We start from the raw sequence: 22,922 nt of genomic DNA on the forward strand, positions 1-22,922 counted from the left end.
AATTTTCAATATAATCAGCACCTGTGACGACGACAAGGACGACGCGTCGCCCTCAACAGAGGCCACAGCAGAGGCAGCTGGCAGGCAACGACGACGGCAACGGCACAAATGTTGCTAATGTATAAACATTTGAGGCTGCTGGTAAAGTTAGAGAGAATAAAAATTGAAATGCCTTAGCATACCCAGCAAGGCGCAACAGGGCCAAGAAGCGAACGGGGGACTCCCCATAGAGCCAACACTTGCCACATTATGTAGCAGCCGCGTTAACTGGAACTCAGTCGCAGAGCGAATGGCACAAAACCTAATGCGTTTCGCTTGCGGAGCACCACATGCGGCTGGGCAGAAAGGTAATGGCCATGGCTTCAAGAGAAGACGACCAGTAAATGTGGCGTCTACAGCACCAATGAGGCTACTCATTTATTTTAAGTATACACTGACTTCATACTGTCATCGCTATCGGATATACTGAATGTGCAATACGTAATCAATGACCTCCCTGTAAAATATTTACTATAGATTAAATTACAAAAACACATAATTTTAATATATTGTTTACGTTATTGAAATGTTTATATTTTGAATATTGAATTATTGATCATACATTTGCGACAATATCCGAAACCCTCTATGATTATTGATTGTAATATGGCGAGGCTAATAAAGAAAGCATAAGCAATTAAATTTTCGCCTTCAACTGATAGAAATATTAATAAGTTTCTTTGTTGTCATTGAAAATATAAAGAAACATTATTTTATTATATTGTTAAGATTGTTCAAATGATTATATTTTGAATATTAAGTTATAGATTATACATTAGAAGAAACCCTCTAAGATTTTCGATTGTAATGTTGCGAGACTATTCTTTCTTCTTTTAACTAATAAAAATGCTACGATCAGCAAGTTCTGTTTTTATCCACTCATATTGACCTTGAACGTCAGTAAATTTCGTTCCGTTTGTAGAGATTCCATGGCTCCAAATTCCAATTTGATAATACCGATTGGTACTACCTTGTTCGGGACATACCAGAGGTGAGCCGTTTCCATAGGTGAGATCCGAATTGTTACCTGTTACACACAGCAGAGTTTTGTGTACAAAGCTGTTACATTGAGTTAACTGAAGTTTCATTGCTCTCATAATGGATTGATGCGCCCATGTATCATCATTCCAGCCTGTGACAATGCATTCCTTCCTGTTCAGTTCAATGTTGCTGGCCAAACATATGGGTCGAATGTGCGGTAACAGTTTGAATGGTTTCTCTAAAATAAGCAACGCCACATCATTTGCATAGACATCAAAAACAAACTTGTGATGTATCACAGTCTCTTTGACGAATCTCTCCTCATATGACAATGCCTCTTTGTTGGTTTTCATATCCCATTCACCAGCTCGAACCTTCCGGTGTTTTGAATTCAGTTCACTTGCGCTGGTTAGCACCACCTTTATTGAGATCAATGAACCACCAAAGAGATATTTATCCTCCATGTCAAATACACCAACAGTCCAGGGGTACTCTCCGAAATTCGATTCACTCGCTCTTTTTCCCTTAATGGTCATAATAACACCATTATTTGTACCATAGCCACAACTGGAGGGGACTGATTTAATAAACCGTCTCGAAGCATTTGACTATTGTATGTAGAATAATGATAATTAAGATCGTAATTGAATTAAAATAATTTTATACTTACAATCTCCGCATAGGGGCAGCAGGTCTCCAAGTAATGACATTCGTCTCTTGTAGTTATATCGATTTCATATTTATCGTTCAGCGTCCTGGAGCTCTTGCATTTCCAAAATGCAACACATCGATTCTCATTGTCTTCACCGCATTGCACAATGGGTGCTACGGTTGTTGTCGTTGTAGTGCTTCTTGTCGTTGATGGTGGTGTTGTTGGTGCTGGTGTTGTGGTGGTAGTTGTTGTTGGTGCTGGGGTTGTGGTGGTAGTTGTTGTTGTTGTTGTTATTTTTGGGATCGCTGTAATTGGTGATTCTGTTACTGGAAAGTAGGGTTCATTATTAAAGCGTTTTTCCAATTTCCGCATGGCATCACGGAATATTTCCTCAGTTTCTTCCGCTAATAACCAATTGCAAGTTGAATTCAATATATTATTTAAGTTTTGTAATAATTGATTCTCGATTTCTTCCCACTGTGTATGATTACAGCCATCGTATTTTCCATTCATAATATCATCAAAAATGTCGTCGGAATCGTCGGCTCTAACCACACTGGCTAAACAGACTATCAGAAGCCATAGCAAACCCCTTACAAAGAGCATCTCGGGAGAGTTGTTAATGATGAGCAAGAGTTATCACTAACGCGTATTATTGAGAATACTCAAAAATTTTCAGGTTAAATGCACACCAAATGAATAATAATACGATCCCACAATCTCAAAATTTATTGAACTTTCCTACTGCGCTGGCCGACCTCGCATAATGCACTGATTGTTCAATTTAAACTGAAATTCAAACCATGCGATTGTGAACCACATTAAAGTATATAAAAAAACATTTCACGATTGCATATAAATTAAAAACTCATTGATAAGCCTCTAACCAGTAATGCTATATATATTTCTAAAGCAATTAAATTTGAGGCGCAATAATAATTTGATAAGTTCAATAATATCGAAATGTACTTACACATACATCCTTTAAATACATAACAAATTTGTACAGTCAATACAAACATTTGAGAGATTTAACATATTCGGCGTGTTTTGCTTGGTGTCATGGAGGACTTCCAAGATCATTTTCCTTCTGAAGGCGGGCAAATGCAGCCATGTTATTCCCAACAACTTCAGGCCAATCAGCCTAAAGACTTTTCTACTAAAAACCTTAGAAAAGCTTTGGGGGCTGTTCTTGATATTTCAGGCGCCTTTAATAATGACACAAATGATGCCATTATGAAGCGCCTGGATTCAGTCAACACGGCTTCAGTGATCCATCGATGGATCTACTGCCTTCTTGGTGATAAGCGGGTGGTAGTTACGAATGGCGATTCAACCATTAAAATGAACGTGCTAGGAGGCACTCTCCCGGGCCCGAGCCCCAGGTTGCCAAACACTCCAATAAACTCCCTGACTACTACAGCATTATTTAAGTGAGTTGGCCAACGCAATTAACATCTTTGTTGACAGCAAAGCTTATATAAAATAAACGCATTCTGATGTTGTCAAATCCAAGGTTGTCCTGGAGAGCAGAAGAGTAATTGAGTCACTGAACTCAACTGCGGTCAGGTCAGTTCAACTGCCACCAGGGCATGGAAGGTAATGAGATCGCAAGCACCCTTGCCAAAGAAGGCTTTGGGTTTGATATCAGCAACATGTATAATGGGCTGATATCCCTTATCGAAGAAACTAAAGCACACTCTAAGCCACGATGTATCAGTACAGCTACGGACTTCCACAAGTCAATGTTCTGCCCCTCTAAGTGCTGCCGGTCGTACTTACCTAATTTTTTAAGATATGTGCAATGAATTTGATCGGATAATTTGATGAATGACTCATTGAGAGCGGCTTCCAATTGCACAAGTTGTTCGGGCGTTGCATTGAGTAAACTTTTCAGCTTGTCTTCTAAAATGTTTTTCTCCAAATCCAGATCGAGTTTATCGCATTTTCTAGTTGTAGTTTCAGGCTCCGGCTGTTCTGTTGTTTCCGGCGTAGTTTGTTCTTCTTCTAACGATCCTAATAGGTCGTCCAACTTTTCGTAATCATCATTGTCATCTTGATTTATGTAATGCCGAAGAAATAATAATTTATAATTTAGATAAATTTTACACTGTGTTGTATACAATTCTTTAGCACTTACCGTCTGTTGTATCCGCAACTACAAAGCCCGTGAGGAGCAGAGGAATTAAAACAATCTTCCATGAACACAACATTATGACGACTATCTGAATTAGTCCAATTCTAGAGCATTTATGTATACCCGCTACTCCGCTTACTTTCAGTGAAATTTGTTGTGATTCATTTATAAGTGAGTACCAGCCGCAAAATAATCACTTGGTGTGAGTGCGCATATTAGAAATATTTATAATTATACGTATGTATAATGTACTCATGGCTTTTTTCCTTGGGTTTAATAAAGTACTTTATCAACAATTCACATACATACATATTGTTTAATTTTAGTAAAATGTACAGTTTAGCTGTTGATAAGTGTGTGGCAAAATAAATATTTTAAACATTAAGAAGAGTTTGTGAGACATTAAAAGTGAATCTTAAATTCATCAAGATTAACAGGAAATAGAGTATCGCGAAGTCTCGACTAAAGTATGTCTCTTCTTCATTATTTAATGTTTATGCGCTGACCAGAAAGCAGTCAGTATTGAAACAGATTTCAAATTTACCTTAAACAAACTTAGCAGGAAGAAGATGAATATCAAAGGCAATTGAAGCAAATCAACAACAAAAATTAGCTATTTAATAAATTGTGCTACACTGACAGCATTCAAAAAGTGAATATTTATATATAAATAAGTAATCCGCACTGCAACAATCATATTTCCATACAAAGTAAACAATTGTCTTGGCGATCTTCTTAGAACATTTTCTAATGTTTCCTTTTGGTGAGCTTCTAAACTATTTTAGTAGCCCTTACATATTAAACTATTGTTTATTAATGAAACACGCAAGTTCAAATTTCAAGTTTAATTTTGAAATAATTTTAAGGCGCCAAAATTTTGGAAGTGGAATAATCAGATTGTTTCCAACGATATCGCATTTCTTTTTCGATAAATTTTCTAAAAAATTTCCCAAAATACGACCGTTTTTTCAGAATCATTTCCGCTTGATCAGTGGTGCCGCACCATTAGCCGGACCTCTCTTACACAGAGCCGCTTATGGATTGATGAATGTTCTACTTCACAGAAGTTTCTATAATGGAAGCCTAGTCTAAGCAGCGTATTAGTTTCTTAGATCTCAATATGAAATATTCATTGCTCTTATGTGGGATATTTCTGCACTTGACGCTGATTAGTTCAGACGTTGTGGGTAAAACCAAATACCGGGAAAGAACTTGTGATCCGACCCATCGTCTGAGGATGAAGTAGTTGTGAGATCGTGTGGAGTTCAAAAGGACAAGGAATGTGTGCTAGAACATTTGGAACAATCATAACGGATAGCAGCGCTATCATCGATTTGCGCAATGCATCATTCTCGAATAATTATGGATGCTTATGGACCGAGATTTGCTGCGCTGATGGCGAAAAGGTTTGAAAAAGAGAAAGCGCCAAAAAAATCACACATTTTGCAAAAATTTCGAGATACTTCTTTTTATTTTAATTTTAATTCAAAAATACTAATTTATCATTTGGTGATATATTTTAAGAACATTGAAAGCTAACGATAAATTAACTCAAAAGTAAATGTGGCAATATCAATAGCAATTTAAAAAAACTTAACTTTGATATTTTTCTAATTCAGAAAATAATCATCGATACCGTATTTTTATAATATTCATCAACACTAATACTAAATACTGTTAACATGGACTGAATGAACAAAACGTCATTGAAAATATAAAGAAACATAATTTTATTATATTGTTAACATTGTTCAAATGTATATGTATGTGTATGTATATTTTGATTATTAAGTTTTAGATTATACATTAGAAGAAACCCACGAAGATTTTCGATTGTAATTTTGCGAGACTATTCTTTCTTCCTTTAACTAATCAAAATACTACGATTAGCAAGTTCTGATCTTATCCACTCATATTGACGTTGAACGTCAGTGAATTTCGTTCCATTTGTAGAGATTCCATGGCTCCAAATTCCAATTTGATAATACCGATTGGTACTACCTTGTTCGGGACATACCAGAGGTGAGCCGTTTCCATAGGTGAGATCCGAATTCTTACCTGTTACACACAGCAGAGTTTTGTGTACAAAGCTGTTACATTGAGTTAACTGAAGTTTCATTGCTCTCATAATGGATTGATGCGCCCATGTATCATCATTCCAGCCTGTGACAATGCATTCCTTCCTGTTCAGTTCAATGTTGCTGGCCAAACAGATGGGTCGAATGTGCGGTAACAGTTTGAATGGTTTCTCTAAAATAAGCAGCGCCACATCATTTGCATAGACATCAAAAACAAACTTGTGATGTATCACAGTCTCTTTGACGAATCTCTCCTCATATGACAATGCCTCTTTGTTGGTTTTCATATCCCATTCACCAGCTCGAACCTTCCGGTGTTTTGAATTCAGTTCACTTGCGCTGGTTAGCACCACCTTTATTGAGATCAATGAACCACCAAAGAGATATTTATCCTCCATGTCAAATACACCAACAGTCCAGGGGTACTCTCCGAAATTCGATTCACTCGCTCTTTTTCCCTTAATGGTCATAATAACACCATTATTTGTGCCATAGCCACAAGTGGAGGGGACTGATTTAATAAACCGTCTCGAAGCATTTGACTATTGTATGTAGAATAATGATAATTAAGATCGTAATTGAATTAAAATAATTTTATACTTACAATCTCCGCATAGGGGCAGCAGGTCTCCAAGTAATGACATTCGTCTCTTGTAGTTATATCGATTTCATATTTATCGTTCAGCGTCCTGGAGCTCTTGCATTTCCAAAATGCAACACATCGATTCTCATTGTCTTCACCGCATTGCACAATGGGTGCTACGGTTGTTGTCGTTGTAGTGCTTCTTGTCGTTGATGGTGGTGTTGTTGGTGCTGGTGTTGTGGTGGTAGTTGTTGTTGGTGCTGGGGTTGTGGTGGTAGTTGTTGTTGTTGTTGTTATTTTTGGGATCGCTGTAATTGGTGATTCTGTTACTGGAAAGTAGGGTTCATTATTAAAGCGTTTTTCCAATTTCCGCATGGCATCACGGAATATTTCCTCAGTTTCTTCCGCTAATAACCAATTGCAAGTTGAATTCCATATATTATTTAAGTTTTGTAATAATTGATTCTCGATTTCTTCCCACTGTGTATGATTACAGCCATTGTATTTTTCTTTCGTAATATCATCAATAATATCGTCGTATTCGTCGGCTCTAACCACACTGGCTAAACAGATTATCAGAAGCCATAGCAAACCCTTTAACAAGACAATCTCGGAAGATCTGAGAATGACGACCACATTGACAAATAAATTTATTAAGAATACTAAACAATTTTCAAGTTAAAAGCGCACCAAATTAATAATAATATATATTACGATCCCACAATCTTAAAATTTGTTGAACTGTTTTACTGCGCTGGACAAGCTCTAACAGTGTACTGATTCTTTAATTTAAAATTAAATTAAAAGTAAGCGATTTTAAACCATGTTAAAGTGCCCAAAAAAAAAATGTTATTGTTGCTACATAACATATGTAATTTTCTAAAGAAATTAAATGGCATTTTTTCCAGTTTAAAAGTAATTATTGTGACGTACAGAAAAGAGTTGATAAGTTTCAGATTGTTTAGGAATATGAAAATGAACTTATATATGGGTAATTCCATGGCGGAATTCGTCGCGTGCGAGACTTTTTTACAGTGCTCTGCAGTGAAAATAACATAAACTGAAACAATTTCAACAATAAGTGAATGTTATTTTTAAAGCTTTAGATAAGCACTATATTAAGAGCTAAGATTCATTTTAGGAACTTGCTCTGTTTTACGATAAAATATATAAATTCGTTCATTTTTTGGTTTTGCGTACGAATTTGTTAATTTTTGCAATTATCAGAACAGAAAACAAAACAAAAATAAAATTCCAAATCCATTTTTAGCTCTAATTAAATTATAAATATTATAATAAAAAAACCCTTTTCTTATTTTTAAAATTGTTTTAGTTTATGTTATTTTCACATGGGACAAATTCCGTCATGGAATTACCCAAATGCTATGTTGTATATATAAAATCTTCCATTTTTCACGCAGCTTCGCCGGAGTAAAATAAAGTTATTAATTTTGTATATTAATATTAATTCAAGCCTTAAAATTTTAATGTATTGCACATTGTTTGTATTAGATATATTTTGAGGCAAACTGCAAATTCTGCACAGCAATAAAAGCTTATCGAGAACAAAGACTTGTATTTACTTTTGTTTTCGCAGTTTTAGGAATTTTTCAGTGGCAATGTGGTAAAAGCTATATTGTAATATGCTTGAATATACATATATTATATATTTCAGCCTTTGATACTGTTGTTTATATTTAGCCCTTAGTATAATTAAAGACTACTTCGAATTTCCGACAAGTCATAATAAATATTTATTAAATTATGCAATTCAAAAGTACATTTCAATTATTCCAAAAATTTGTAAATTGCAATCAAAATGTGAAATTTGTACCCATTTGTAGTTCTTGCATAGGCAGTATAGTAAGTGCTGTTAATTTGCAGATTGTGGAAATCTTAGGAAATACAAGGCATCAGGTTTTTTGAATTGGTGCTGGGGTTGTGGTGGTAGTTGTTGTTGTTTTCTTAGCTTTATTGGGATCGCTGTAATTGGTGTTTCAGTTAGAGAAATGTCGGGTTCATTATTAAAAGCGTTTTTCCAATTTCCTCATGGCATCGCGGAATATATCTTCAGTTTCTTTCGTTAATAACCAATTGCAAGTTGAATTCAATATATTATTTAAGTTTTGTAATAATTGATTCTCGATTCCTTTCCACTGTATATGATCACAGCCATCGTATTTTTCATTTATAATATCATCAAAAATGTCGTCGGAATCGTCGGCACTAACCACACTGGCTAAACAGACTATCAGAAGCCATAGCAAACCCCTTACAAAAAGCATCTCGGGAGATCTGTGAATGACGAGCACATTTACAAATAAAAAACAAGTAAGAAAGTTACAGTCGAGTGTGCTCGACTGTGAGATACCCGCTACCCATTTTTAAAAAAGGGAATATATTGCGGTATTATTTTCAAAATATACCGAAAATACTAAAAAAAAATACTACCAACTGGTATGTTTGGTATATCGATACAGCACACCATTCAAAATATACCATAGACGACACAATGTACCAGATTGTCGGCCAAAGCAACTAAGACCCCTTATAAGTAGGCGTTTTTGCCCATACAAAAGTATTTCTTTAATAACTTCCACAACTTTTATCTGATCGCAACCAAATTTTCAGGAATCATAACTACTATACTAATTATAGTATATACCAAAATTCGCAACTCTAGCTTTAAATTTACGCGTGTTATTCGATTTTTTTGATTTGCGGGGGCGGAAGTGGGCGTGGCAAAAATTTGAAACAAACTTGATCTGCGTGCAAACATAACAAATGCTGTCGAAAAATTATAGCTCTATCTCTTATATTCTCTGAGATCTAGGTGTTCATACGGACGGACGGACAGACACACAGACGGACAGACGGACATGGCTATATCGTCTCGGCTGTTGACGCTGATCAAGAATATATATACTTTATAGAGTCGGAGATGCCTCCTTCTGCCTGTTACATACATTTCCTGCCGGCACAAAGTTATAATACCCTTCTACCCTATGGGTAGCGGGTATAATTAAGCATTAGTTATCGCTAACGCGTATTATTATACCCGCTACCCATAGGGTAGAAGGGTATTATAACTTTGTGCCGGCAGGAAATGTATGTAACAGGTAGAAGGAGGCATCTCCGACCCTATAAAGTATATATATTCTTGATCAGCGTCAACAGCCCAGACGATATAGCCATGTCCGTCTGTGTGTCTGTGTGTCTGTCCGTCCGTCCGTATGAACACCTAGATCTCAGAGGCTATAAGAGATAGAGCTATAATTTTTTTTCGACAACATTTGTTATGTTTGCACGCAGATCAAGTTTGTTTCAAATTTTGCCACGCCCCTTCCGCCCCCGCAAATCAAAAAAATCGAATAACAAGCGTAATTTTAAAGCAAGAGTTACGAATTTTGGTAGATACAATAATCACTATAGTAGTTATGATTCCTGAAAACTTGATTGCGATCAGATAAAAATTGTCGAAGTTATTAAAGAAATACTTTTGTATGGCAAAAACGCCTACTTACTGGGGGTCTTAGTTACTTTGTCTGACAATCTGGTATATTGTGCCGTCTATGGTATATTTTGAATGCGGTACTATATCGATATACCACATATACATTTTGGTATATTTTTTTTAGTATTTTTGTAGTATATTTGGTATATTTTGAGAAATATACTGCAAAATATATTGCTTTTATTCATAATGGGTAGCGGGTATCTCACAGTCGAGTACACTCGACTGTAGCTTTCTTACTTGTTGAGAATACTGTGGTAGTTATACACACTTAAGAAAACAATACGATTTGTAACTTAGCGTCCGTTTTATTATGCTTCTCAATTAAGACTGACTGCGTTGCTCAATGATGTATAACAAAGAATGTGACATATAATGAGAGAATTCATAAGATACCCAATATCGAGAGAGAGTTTGGATAGCCGAGAGAGCGTCAAGTTAATATGTGTGTATCCAAATGAATAATAATATGTATGAATATTACGATTTCACAATCTCAAAATGTGTTGAACTGTTTTACTGCGATGCACTATGGGCCAAAATCCCAAATATGCGGCATAAATGATTTTTCTTTTTTTTTGAAATAGTGTTGTTTACTTATTTTTTTGGTATCTTGAATACTTATATGATATAAAAAAATGTTGATAAAATTTTTTGGGAATACCCCTCATTTTTTGCGCGCTTTTAAAGTCAGCTGTTCAGTGTCGTTTTGTTTTAGACAAAAAACCCGCGAAAAATTTGACGACTTGCAGCTCGTAAATCAATTGAACCAAACATTAAAAGTTAAAAGTGTGTAAATGGAAAATAAAGGTCAAGGTATGTAAATTAATAGTTACTAAACGTTTTTCTATATTTCTAAATGTTTGTGTTGTTTTGACTACTGTGATGCAAATGTGTTGTTCTAGCTTATTCTAACAAAAGTACATGTGTTCTGTGAAGCTTTTCTTTTAAATGCCTCAAAGTGTCTGAAAGGTAAAAATGTAATATTTTTAACAAATCTCTATAGAATCAATTTTTAGTAATGGTTTTTGCCCGTTTTTGAAATAACAATACATGTTGCAGGTGTTTATGAGTTCTCTTATGCAGCGCTGCTCAAAGTGTTTATACCCGCTACCCATAGGGTAGAAGGGTATTATAACTTTGTGCCGGCAGGAAATGTATGTAACAGGTAGAAGGAGGCATCTCCGACCCTATAAAGTATATATATTCTTGATCAGCGTCAACAGCCCAGACGATATAGCCATGTCCGTCTGTGTGTCTGTGTGTCTGTCCGTCCGTCCGTATGAAACACTGGATCTCAGAGACTATAACAGATAGAGCTATAATTTTTTTTCGACAGCATTTGTTATGTTTGCACGCAGATCAAGTTTGTTTCAAATTTTTGCCACGCCCACTTCCGCCTCCGCAAATCAAAAAAATCGAATAACAAGCGTAATTTTAAAGCTAGAGTTGCCAATTTTGGTATATACAATAATAACTATAGTAGTTATGATTCCTGAAAATTTGGTTGCGATCAGATAAAAATTGTCGAAGTTATTAAAGAAATACTTTTGTATGGGCAAACACGCCTACTTACTAGGGGTCTTAGTTGCTATAGATGACAATCTGGTATATTGTGCCGTCTATGGTATATTTTGAATGCGGTACTATATCAATATACCAAATATACTATTTGGTATATTTTTAGTATTTTTGCAGTATATTTGGTATATTTTGAGAAAAATATCGCAAAATATATTTCTTTTATTCAAAATGGGTAGCGGGTATCTCACAGTCGAGTGCACTCGACTGTAGCTTTCTTACTTGTTTTTTAATAACTTCGACAATTTTTATCTGATCGCAACCAATCTCTTATATCAATCTCTTATAGTCTCTGAGATCCAGTGTTTCATACGGACGGTTATATGGGGGCGGGAGGAAGGCGTGGTCAAATTGACACAAAATTTTTTCCGAAATTCTATCTTTCTCTCCCAGATATTTGTGCAAATTTTCAGAATCTTAGGTCCATTTTTAGAGTTTATGCCGCAAATTTGGGCTTTTGGCCCATAGTGCGATGGACAAATCAGTGTAATGATTTTTAAATTTAAAATTAAATTGAAAGTAAGCGATTTTAAACCATATTGAAGTGCCCAGAAAAATCTTATTATTGCATATAGATTTAAAACGCGATCATAAACCTAAATGAGGAATGCTACAAACATTTCTAACGAGCTTAAATGGTAATTTATTTTTTTCATGCTTAAAAATAATTATTGTGTGATTAATGCTTCGAGCTGACGCACACAAAAGAGTTGATAAGTTTTAGATTTTTTAGGAAAATGAAAATGAACGTATGTATATACTATGTTGTATATATAAAATCTTCCATTTTTCTCGTAGCTTCGCCGGAGTAAAATAAAATTAATAATTTTATATATTAAAACTAATTTAAACTTTAAATTATTAATGTATTGCACATTTTTTATTTTAAATATATATTAAGGCATACTGCAAATTTTGAACAACAATAAAAGCTTGTCGAGAGCAAACACTTGTATTTATTTTTGTTTTTACAGTTTTAAGAATTTTTCAGTGGCGATACTCGTATGGTTAAAGCTACATTGTTTTATGCATGTCCTTAGACCTTTAGTATAATTAAAGAATGCTTGCAATATCCGTCAAGTAATAATAAATATTTATTAACTTATGCAATTCAAAAGTACATTTCAATTACTCTAAATGCTACACAAAAGTTGATGGAATGTCCTTTAAATACCCTACAAATTTGAAAATTGCAATCAAAATGTGAAAATTTCGCACCCATTTGTAGTTCTTGTCTAGGCAGTATAGTAAGTGCTGTTAATTTGCAGTTTGCGAAGTTCTTGAGAAATCCAGCGCATCATATAGGGCACACTAGTGTAGCCCGCTGGCACATTCTCCAGTCCGCAATAATGTCCCCAGGCAACAAGACCTGCCTGATAATAGCGATTCGGATTATCTTTCATGGGACAGACGAGAGGACCTCCGCCATCGCCGAAACAGGAATCGATGTCTTTCTCGCCGCCAGCACAAATGTTACTTGGATGAACATTAAAATCTTTAATTTTCTGTCTCAGTTTTTCGGTACATTTCGTTTGTGGAACAATTGGCACATTGATCTTCTTGAGAATGTGTGGATACTCTTTGCTATTAAGTGATGTTTTGCCCCAGCCGGCGACAATGCAACGTTCCTTATCGAAATTGGCAAATTCGTTGGGCAAGCAAATGGGCGATATATGAGGACTGGGATAATAGCTTCCTTTTAGCACCAGTAGTGCAATGTTGTTTTCCCATTTCCCATAGCTCGGATGTATGATAATCTGTTGCACATCTAGATCTTGATGCTTAAAGAACTCTCGGTCTGTGGCACTATCCCATTCACCAGCACGGGCATATAAATTTTCGGCAGTTGTGTTGACTACCTTGTGTGCAGCTGTGAGTACAATATTTGGCGCTAAGATCGAGCCGCCTCCAATAAATACATCCAGAACCGCTGCCGGTGTAGGTACACGTTCTAGGAGAGCAATTATCCATGGGAATTCTCCGTATTTAGCCTCATTATGTCTCCCGCCTTCGTTGGTAAATAGTATGCCATTTGGATTGCTATAGCCACACTTTTTCATCGAGCTTGGCAGCACCTCCTGATCAATCTGCAATATTCGAATTAGTTAAATAGCTGAAATAAAAGTTGTGAAGATTGTTAACCTTATCAGATATGTGGCAACAAATTTGATCGGAGCTACAGACATCAGGGGATGATTTGACGATATTGTATTTATTCGCTTTCTTGCTGTTTTTGCACAACAAAGAATTGACGCATTCTTTTTGTTTACCACACGACTTGACGTTCGATTCATTTGACTCGATCGGTGTAGTTTGATTTGCAAGTCGTTTTCCAACATCATTGAATGACTCATTGAGAGCGGCTTTCAATTGCACAAGTTGTTCGGGCGATGCATTGAGTAAACTTATCAGCTTGCCTTCCAAAATGTTTTTTTCCAAATCCAGATCGAGTTTATCGCATTTTCTAGTTGTAGTTTCAGGCTCCGGCTGTTCTGTTGTTTCCGGCGTAGTTTGTTCTTCTTCTAACGATCCGAATAGGTCGTCCAACTTTTCGTAATCATCATTGTCATCTTGATTTATGTAATGCCGAAGAAATAATAATTTATAATTTAGATAAATTCTACACTGTGTTGTATACAATTCTTTAGCACTTACCGTCTGTTGTATCCGCAACTACAAAGCCCGTGAGGAGCAGAGGAATTAAAACAATCTTCCATGAACACAACATTATGACGACTATCTGAATTAGTCCAATTCTAGAGCATTTATGTATACCCGCTACTCCGCTTACTTTCAGTGAAATTTGTTGTGATTCATTTATAAGTGAGTACCAGCCGCAAAATAATCACTTGATGTGAATGCGCATATTAGAAATATTTATAATTATACGTATGTATATATATTTTCATTAGTTATTTTTTTCTAAGAAAAAAAAAGGAAAAACGGAGTACATTGGATAGGTGAAATGCGTTACACGATCTTATAAAATATATTAAAAATGCATGAGATTAATGCTAATCAAGAATATTTTTATATATATTTATTTAAATACTTCTCTTGTTTTGTTTGTTATATTATATATTTGAACAATACAAAAACGACATTATTTTACTTTGTCGTTTATAAAAATAAAATTTTTGTGTTGTGTGCTCGACTTCAGATTACTGTACGTAATGTACTTTATGGCTTTTAATGAATTACTTTATCAACAATTTACATACATACATATATGTATTTTTTGTATATTTTAGTAAAATGTACAATTTAGCTTTTGATAAGGGTGTGACGAAATCAATATTTTTAACATTAAGAAGAGTTTGTGAAACATTAAAAGTGAATTTTAAATTCATCAAGATTAACAGGAAATAGAGTATCGCGAAGTCTCTACTAAAGTATGTCTCTTCTTCATTATTTAATGTTTATGCGCTGACCAGAAGGCAGTCAGTATTCAAACAGATTTCACATCGACCGTTTCGTTCGCTTAGTTTCTATAACATACTTAGATCTCAGTATGAAGTATTCATTGCTCATATGTGGGATATTTCTGCACTTAACGCTGATTCGTTCAGATGTAGTGGGTAAAACCAAATACCGGGAAACAACTTATGGTCCGACCCTTGACGAATTGTCTGAGGATGAAGTAGTTGTGAGATCGTGTGGAGTTCACAATGACAAGGAATGTGTGCTAAGACATTTGTGCAATGCTGATGGAACAATCATAACGGATGGCAGAGCTATCATTGATTTGCGCACTGCATCATTCTCCAATAATGATGGATGCTTATGGACCGAGACTTGCTGCGCTGATGGCGAAAAGGTTTGAAAAAGAGAAAGCGGCAAAAAAAAGTCACACATTTAGCAGAAATTTCGTGCTATTTCCTTTCATTATATTTTTTTTGAAAAATACTCATATTTTATTTGATATATTTAATTTAATTTGAAGGCTAACGAAATCTAATATGAATATTATTTGAAAGTTCATTATATTTATTATTCTGAATGCTCAGGATAATTAAAATGTAGTTAATTTATTTATTAACGTAATGTGTAGACGCGTATCTCATTTTTGAGCGATCATAAAAGAATGTCAAGTATATTTCAATTTTTAAAGAAATATAAAAAACTTCACTTTGATCTTTCTCTAATCAAGAAAATATCATCGATACGGCATTTTTATAATATTCATCATCGCTAATTTCAAATTTCATCGCCGTCAGATCTTGAAGCCCACTGAAGAGTATGTTTCCCGTGGCTGTGGCTATAGAAATCCAAAAGGATTACAACTCACCTTAAACAATACCAATGACAATGAGGCGCAATTTGGCGAATTTCCCTGGATGGTAAGCATCGAAGAGAGAGTTTGCGAGAACGGGCAATGCAGCTTTAAAGCTCAGGGAGGTGGCAGTCTCCTCGCCCCAAATGTGGTGCTGACCTCAGCGCATAAAATCGAAAATAGTCGAGAGGGCAATCTTCGAGTGCGAGCCGGTGAATGGGATAAACTGACCACATCTGAACCCTATCACCATCAGGATCGTCTAGTGGCCAAGACGATTGTGCATCCGAGTTTCAATCGCGCTGTCGGTTTCTACGATGCAGCTCTGCTTATTCTGCAGACACCGTTTAAGCTATCGCCACACATCGATACCATTTGTTTGCCCGATAAATCCGAGGAATTTGACTATCGTCGCTGCATCGTCACGGGCTGGGGCAAGAAGACCATGAGCGATCCACACTACCCGAATTTAATGAAAAAGGTTGATTTACCCTACATACCGAGCTTCAAGTGCCAGAAGCAATTGCGTAGCACACGCTTGGGACGCTATTTCCAGTTGCACAGCAGCTTCGTTTGTGCAGGTGGTGAGAAGGATCGCGATGCCTGTCTGGGTGATGGAGGAGCTCCGTTGGCCTGTCCCTCGACACGGATCGAACCCAATCGTTATGTGGTCGCAGGCATCGTTTCCTGGGGCCTCGAGTGTGGCTACGAGAATGTGCCCGGCGTGTATGCCAATGTGAAGTTGCTGCTTCCATGGATTAATCAACAGCTACAACTGTATCAGGTTCCCAAATAACCAAAATAAAAAAAAAACAATTGCTTCACTGTTTCACTGAATATGGCTCACTTCAGAGCCATATCGATAAGTTCGATAAGACATCTTGCAGTGTGTTAGTGGTTCTGTTCTGGCCTAAATCTATAAGTTCTGTTAATTGTTCTCCCACGCTGTTAAGGTGAAACAACTTCAATTATATACAGATTAATTATCAATTGCTGTAAGCTAAGTTATGTCTTATGGAGCAAACAATAAACCGCTTACAAAAATAGCAATTGTATTAATTTATTTATATATACATAGATGACGTATTACTATTCCAGCAGCACATTCTAGTTCAAAATGTAAGACCATAAACTGCACATCACTCATAGAGAACTAGTTCGGCAGATCAGTTCATTCAGTTCGCTGTAATGGAATCCATCACCTAGTACAAGTTAGGTATATCATTAGTTCATTCATCTCTTTGCAACAGCTTCTGGAAGCTGAAACCAGTTTAGCAGAGTGGTTCATTAGTTCGCTAGAACCGTGACAATTATTTTAATAAAAATGATTGATTGGTGTAAATAATAAGTAAGATAAGCATATGCATAAATGAAGCTCTTTATTAATTTCCGAGCATTGATTACTACATTACGATTACGTTTCAGTATTGCAATAATTGGTGTTTAAGCGGTATAGTATTTGCTCTCAATGTTGAAGCTTCTGAGTTGATCGCTAATCCACGGAGTAAAAGCGGCAACATTTGTATATACTCCCGGAACATTCTTCCGACCGCAGCCAATGCCCCAGGCGACAATGCCGGCAAGTTGATAGCGATTAGGGCTGCCTTTTATGGGACACGCAAGTGGAGCTCCGCCGTCGCCGAAACAGGCATCCAAGCCCTTCTCACCGCCCGCACAAATTGAGCTTGAGTGCAGTCGAAGCTCGCGGTAGCCAGTTGCCTTCTGCAGTAAATCGTTGCATTGCGAATTCGGCAGCACACGAAGCGGTATCTCTTTGAGAACATTTGGAAAATCGTCGTTACGTACTTCTTTACCCCAACCCGTGACAACGCAATCTTGAAAGTCAAAGTTCTCATTGTGAGTCGGTAAACAGATGGGTGCAATGTTTGGCTGCGTGCTGAATGGTTTATCGAGAATAAGTAGAGCGATATCATTGCTTCTCTCTTTGTGAGAGAACCTTTCATGTAAAATCAGCTGTATGACATTGCGATCTAAATGGGGCATAGGTTCATCCTGCTTTTCCAAATCCCACTCACCAGCTCTAACTTTAATTTCCTTGAGCGTGTGATTTTGGACCTTATTTGCCGCTGTTATCACTACATTAGGGGCTATAATTGAACCACCACCAATTGGTTTTGTATTCCACATAATTGCAACCATCCATGGAAATTCACCGAATTGCGCTTCCATATTTGGTTTAGCATCCAAGGTGCCCTTTAAGCCATTCACATTTCGTTTGCCGCAGATTGATGGTTGATTCTCATCACTTGCTTCAGGTATTTCTTCTATCTGCAATACAATCGTGGTTAGGTGGGTATTTATATATACTATACATAGATATTCTGATGCAGTTCCTTACCGTATCGATGATATGACAGCAAGTTTGCAAATAATTGCAAGGCTCGTTACCAACATTTCGGAACCTGTACATAACATGGCCGTTGCCGTCGACGGGCTCCGATTTGCACAGATTTTTCTTAATGCATACGTGTTCCTTGCCACACATTTTGTTTTCGCGTACAATTTTCGTTTGATTCAAGTAGACATCGATTAAGTTCACGAATGCCTCGCCTTGCTGCTGAATGACAGACAATGCAGTTGTCACATGTGTTCGTAGACTGACCAATTGAATTGCAACATCGTGTGGTACGTTCAAATCAGTGTTGTGTTGATGTGGTACATGCTCTTCAGATTTCCTGAAGTCTTCCGTCAAGTACTCGTCGAGTTTATTGCTTTTTCTAGTTGTAGTTTTAGTCTCCGGATGTTCTGCTGTTACCGGCGTAGTTTCTTCTTCTTCTAACATTCGGAACATGCTGTCCAACTTTTCGTAATCATAGTCATCTTGATTTATGTAATGCCGAATAAATAATAATTTATAATTTAAATAAATTCTACACTGTGTTCCGCACAATTCTCTAGTACTTACCTACTGTTGAATCCGCAACAACAAAGCCCGTGAGGAGCAGAGGAATTAAAACAATCTTCCATGAGCACAACATTATGACGACTATATCTGAACAAGGCATATTCCTTTTATTTATACTCATCGCTATCAATTCAATTTGTTGTGATTCATTTTGTCCAAATACTAATGCATATGTATGTATATAGGCTCATATCAGGCATTCAGAAAATTTCCGCACATGCCATTATCGCAAATGGATGTGGCCTATAAACGGAAGTGCGCAATCCGTTGTTCAAGCTATTAATTTTAAAATGTTGTGCAAGAATGTCTTTTATAAATTAAACTATATTTACCAAAAAATGATTTAGAGATTTATTTGTAAATTATATTTATCATCCGCTGTTTGTTATAACTTTGATAGTTCTACATTGTTTAATGTCTCATGCGGTATTTTTATTAAGATGAAATAAGTGATTAGTGTTACTTATTTGTAGCTTTGTTAATTATTTAGTTCCAGAATTTACAATGGAAAACAATTTTAATTTTTTGTGGCATGCATTTAGTTGTCCTCAACGATTTATTAGCTTACGCGCATACTAGATTTTAGTGCATCTAAGAACTGTGTCATTTCTAAATTCCATTAAACACGATTCCAGAATGCCTCAGATTTTTGTAAATAGTGACCACTAATAAATATCAGGTTTTTGTTTTGCATAGCTATAACTAATCATGTTTTCTGTAACTGTTGGATATGCATAGATTTACCAAGGGGTATGTAATAATTTTCATTTATTTTATATTCAATACAACCAAATTTAGTTTTCAAATTTTCAGTGTTCACACACATAGAAGGGTATTAAAACTATGTGCCGGCAGGAAATGAATGTACAGGTAGAAGAAGGCTTCTCCGACCCAATAAAGTATATATATTCTTGATCAGCATCAATAACCGAGACGATCTAGCCATGTCTGTCCGTCTGTCCGTATGAAACACTGGATCTCAGAGACTATAAGAGATAGAGCTCTAATTTCGACGGGATTTGTTATGTTTGCACGCAGATCAAGTTTGTTTCAAATTTTCGCCACGCCCACTTCCGCGCCCGCAAATCAAAAAAATCGAATAACAAGCGTAAGTTGCGAGTTTTGGTATATACAATAATAACTATAATAGTTGTAATTGCGATTGGTTGCGATCAGATAAAAATTGTGGATGTTATTAAAGAAATTCTTTTGTGTGGGCGAAAACGCCTACTTACAATATTTCGCTTTTATTCAAAATGGGTAGCGTGTATCTCACATTTGAGCACACTCGACTGTATTTTTCTTACTTGTGACTTAGTTGGGGGTTATCAATGCTGCTCTCTCTGATTAGCTTTCGTTTGTTTTGTGCATTCGTTGTCGTTATGAATAAGTACTTGAATGAAATTTATTTTGTATTTCGTTTTATTTTCAAAATGTTTTATATCAATGGTGCAGTTTGTAAACGAAATTTCGCATTTCGTTAAATAAAAAAAATATATTAATATTTTTATTGCAATTAAACATAAATTAAATGTTGAAAATAATTTTAGAAAATAAACTATTGTATGTTAGAAAGTGTAATTGCCTGTTAATAAAGATATAAGGTCAGAGAATGAAATTTGTTGGCACAATAGGTGGTTGAAACTGAGTTTGTGTCTGTGTCTGAATATTTTCTCTGTCGTCTGATGAATGTGCATCGTCTGCTGTGCATGGCGGGAGGAGGAACGTGGAATGTGGCTTGGTCTGCTGTCCAGTGCAATTTAAGCAGACGTTTTCTAATAAACATTAAGTTGACATGAGAAACACGCCAAACAAATGAAGCAAATGCATTTCATACTCTGACCATGTCGGCGCCCCGGACTGCCACTGTTGTCGAGGGGGAGCGAAGGAGCTGCGGGGGTGTGGCATCTGTTTACTTATGCTGCTGCCCTTTTTTGTGCCGGCTTTCAGCGCTTGCACCGCAGGATATGTTTACAAATTGAAAAATATAGCATGCGACCGCCAGAACGTGCTAAAAAGGCGCAGTCTGAGGGTTCGCGCACAGTGGTGCTAAATCAATGGATAATTGTGGGAACATTTTTGTTTATTTATTAAAAATGTATCAAAATTCTATTTGAAGATAAATATTCAAAAAATCTGATTAATTTCAAGATATCATTTGTATTTAAAATATTTATAAATTTATCGATTTTAATCTATAGAATTCGATTCACAAAAAGGAAAAACAAAATATAATTTTGTGGTTTTATTTAAATTGCTAGTTTAAATTAAACATGATAGTCAATTTATAAAGCTTCATCATTGTGATTACACACTATGCCAAGCTGAATATACATATATAAAAAAGATATTGTTGGTCAGGATAGGTGTTCAGAGGGGGAAGATTGGACAGTCGACGTGCCACGCGATTTTGCACAAACGTGAACATAGATGCTGACTTTTCTACTACTGTATGGCGAATGAAAGCAGAATTCATACAATACATAAGTAGTTGGAGCACATTTAAAACATAAAGTAGATATATAGTAGGTATACGAAAATGTGTATGTAGTATATGCAACATAAAGTGGCCGGAGCAACGTAAATCTGACATGAAACATTTGCGTGACAAGCAGAATGCTGGCTTGCTCTTCGAGATTCCCTTTGGACCCTGCAGGACATGCAGGAGTACGAGATGCACAGAAAAATAATTATAGCGCAAATCATAATAATGCAGCTCCCTACAAACATATTACATATAAAACGAAATGAATGAATAAAACCAAGAGTAAACCCAAATCGTGATAAAAATACAAAATGACCCTCAAACGAAGCCGAAATACTCTTCACAACTTTTCAGTAATCGGTATGTTATTTTTGATTTTAGAGTCCCCTATGAAATGTTCAGGGTCAGTTTTACTGATTAGAGACTGGATGTTTTCGTCTTATCTATAACACGAGTTATACAACATATGCAATAAGCATTGCCTCATATATAGGGTATGGTATGACTTATGTGACAGATAAGACAGACAACATTAAATCTCAGTTCAGTGAAACTGACCCACAAATTTTCATAGGGAATTCCCAAATAAGATGACAATGAATCTATTCAATATTATATTATTTAATAGCGAAGGAAAGATTATATTTTTAGAAGGGGATTTCCATGATTTGTATTTCGCACTAATTAATCTTAAAGTTTGTGGGTCAGTTTCACTGACCTCAGATTTAATGTTGTCTGTCTCATCACTTAGTCATTCCATATGAAATAGACATCATACATATATATAATATAATCTATTCAATATTATAAAATTTATTAGCCAAGGAACGATTAAATTTATATATGGGCATTTAAATCATTTGAATTTCGCACCTAACTTGAACTGAACGTAACTTATTATTTTTTAATAGCTATAGAGAAAAATAACTCAATACAATCACTTAAACCTTATCTGTATTATTTAAAAGGTTGTAGTGGTTTATTGTTACTCACAGACTATTAATTAATATGATTCGTATTCATAATCTCAAAGAAAAACCACAATAACAACTTGAGTTTTACTTTTGAAACTCTATACTATATATGACATTTATTACTTGAAAGTAATATTTTTTAGCCAAAATATAAAATTAGTAAAACATAATTTGATTCAAATAATAAAATAGGAGGTTATTTTTTTTTTTTTTTATTATAAAAGATATTATCATTATAGTAATGAAAAAAGACTGTTCAACCTATACATGTAGAAAGATTCCCAATTTTGTTATTGTGAAATTTACTTAAGTCCATTAAAAGAAGAACGTATTAAAGTTATATACTTTATTAGCATTACATACATATGTTAATAATAATAGCTTCATTATGAGGGAGGCAGAAATCGACTAATCAGTAGCCACAGAAACTCTAATATATTCATGTTATAAATATTAAAAGATTACAGGCTCTTTGTTCCCTACTACAAATCAATTTAATTAGCTTTATTATGCAAGTACTTCTGAGTGGTCTGTCAATATATTTTCTAAACAGGTGTACATCCAATGACTAATCCATAAGGCTCGATGGTAGTGTATGAAAATGCAGGGAATGGGAATGGGAATGGGAATGAGGGCTATGTCATCAGCATGAGCATTAGCCCTGGCAACACAACATGTTCCGACTCAGACTAACCGTGA

At 35.7% G+C, this 22,922-nt stretch overlaps 5 protein-coding genes across 5 annotated transcripts; 1 reads left to right on the plus strand and 4 right to left on the minus strand.

Annotated features, from left to right (window-relative positions):
• Positions 1–546: 546 nt before the first annotated feature.
• LOC132798541 (phenoloxidase-activating factor 2-like) lies at positions 547–3,918 on the minus strand. The gene is made up of 4 exons (XM_060810431.1): positions 3,813–3,918; positions 3,455–3,727; positions 1,691–1,998; positions 547–1,628 (listed from the first exon to the last, which is right to left on the minus strand). Exons 1-4 carry the CDS (start codon positions 3,883–3,885, stop codon positions 873–875), a joined length of 1,410 nt encoding a protein of 469 aa, XP_060666414.1. The 5' UTR covers positions 3,886–3,918; the 3' UTR covers positions 547–872.
• Positions 3,919–5,594: 1,676 nt separating this feature from the next.
• Positions 5,595–10,000, minus strand: LOC132798811 (phenoloxidase-activating factor 2-like). The gene is made up of 3 exons (XM_060810797.1): positions 9,995–10,000; positions 6,492–7,089; positions 5,595–6,429 (listed from the first exon to the last, which is right to left on the minus strand). Exons 2-3 carry the CDS (start codon positions 6,843–6,845, stop codon positions 5,674–5,676), a joined length of 1,110 nt encoding a protein of 369 aa, XP_060666780.1. The 5' UTR covers positions 6,846–7,089; positions 9,995–10,000; the 3' UTR covers positions 5,595–5,673.
• A 2,632-nt stretch (positions 10,001–12,632) lies between these two features.
• Positions 12,633–14,410, minus strand: LOC132786024 (phenoloxidase-activating factor 2-like; the record flags this gene model as incomplete). Its single annotated transcript, XM_060792404.1, has 3 exons — positions 12,633–13,652; positions 13,708–14,135; positions 14,221–14,410. Coding segments are annotated over 3 exons (1,470 nt in total), but the record flags the coding sequence as incomplete, so codon positions are not given.
• A 586-nt stretch (positions 14,411–14,996) lies between these two features.
• Positions 14,997–16,884, plus strand: LOC132794736 (phenoloxidase-activating factor 2-like). The gene is made up of 2 exons (XM_060805064.1): positions 14,997–15,382; positions 15,783–16,884. Exons 1-2 carry the CDS (start codon positions 15,077–15,079, stop codon positions 16,632–16,634), a joined length of 1,158 nt encoding a protein of 385 aa, XP_060661047.1. The 5' UTR covers positions 14,997–15,076; the 3' UTR covers positions 16,635–16,884.
• Positions 16,885–17,200: 316 nt separating this feature from the next.
• On the minus strand, positions 17,201–18,840 carry LOC132794720 (phenoloxidase-activating factor 2-like). Its single transcript, XM_060805062.1, has 3 exons — positions 18,765–18,840; positions 18,198–18,679; positions 17,201–18,127 (listed from the first exon to the last, which is right to left on the minus strand). The coding sequence occupies exons 1-3, from the start codon at positions 18,835–18,837 to the stop codon at positions 17,282–17,284; spliced, it is 1,401 nt and encodes a 466-aa protein (XP_060661045.1). The 5' UTR covers positions 18,838–18,840; the 3' UTR covers positions 17,201–17,281.
• Between the last annotated feature and the right edge of the window lie 4,082 nt (positions 18,841–22,922).

This window comes from Drosophila nasuta, chromosome 2L (genome assembly GCF_023558535.2).
Source record: "Drosophila nasuta strain 15112-1781.00 chromosome 2L, ASM2355853v1, whole genome shotgun sequence".
Classification (NCBI taxonomy): Eukaryota; Metazoa; Arthropoda; class Insecta; order Diptera; family Drosophilidae; genus Drosophila; species Drosophila nasuta.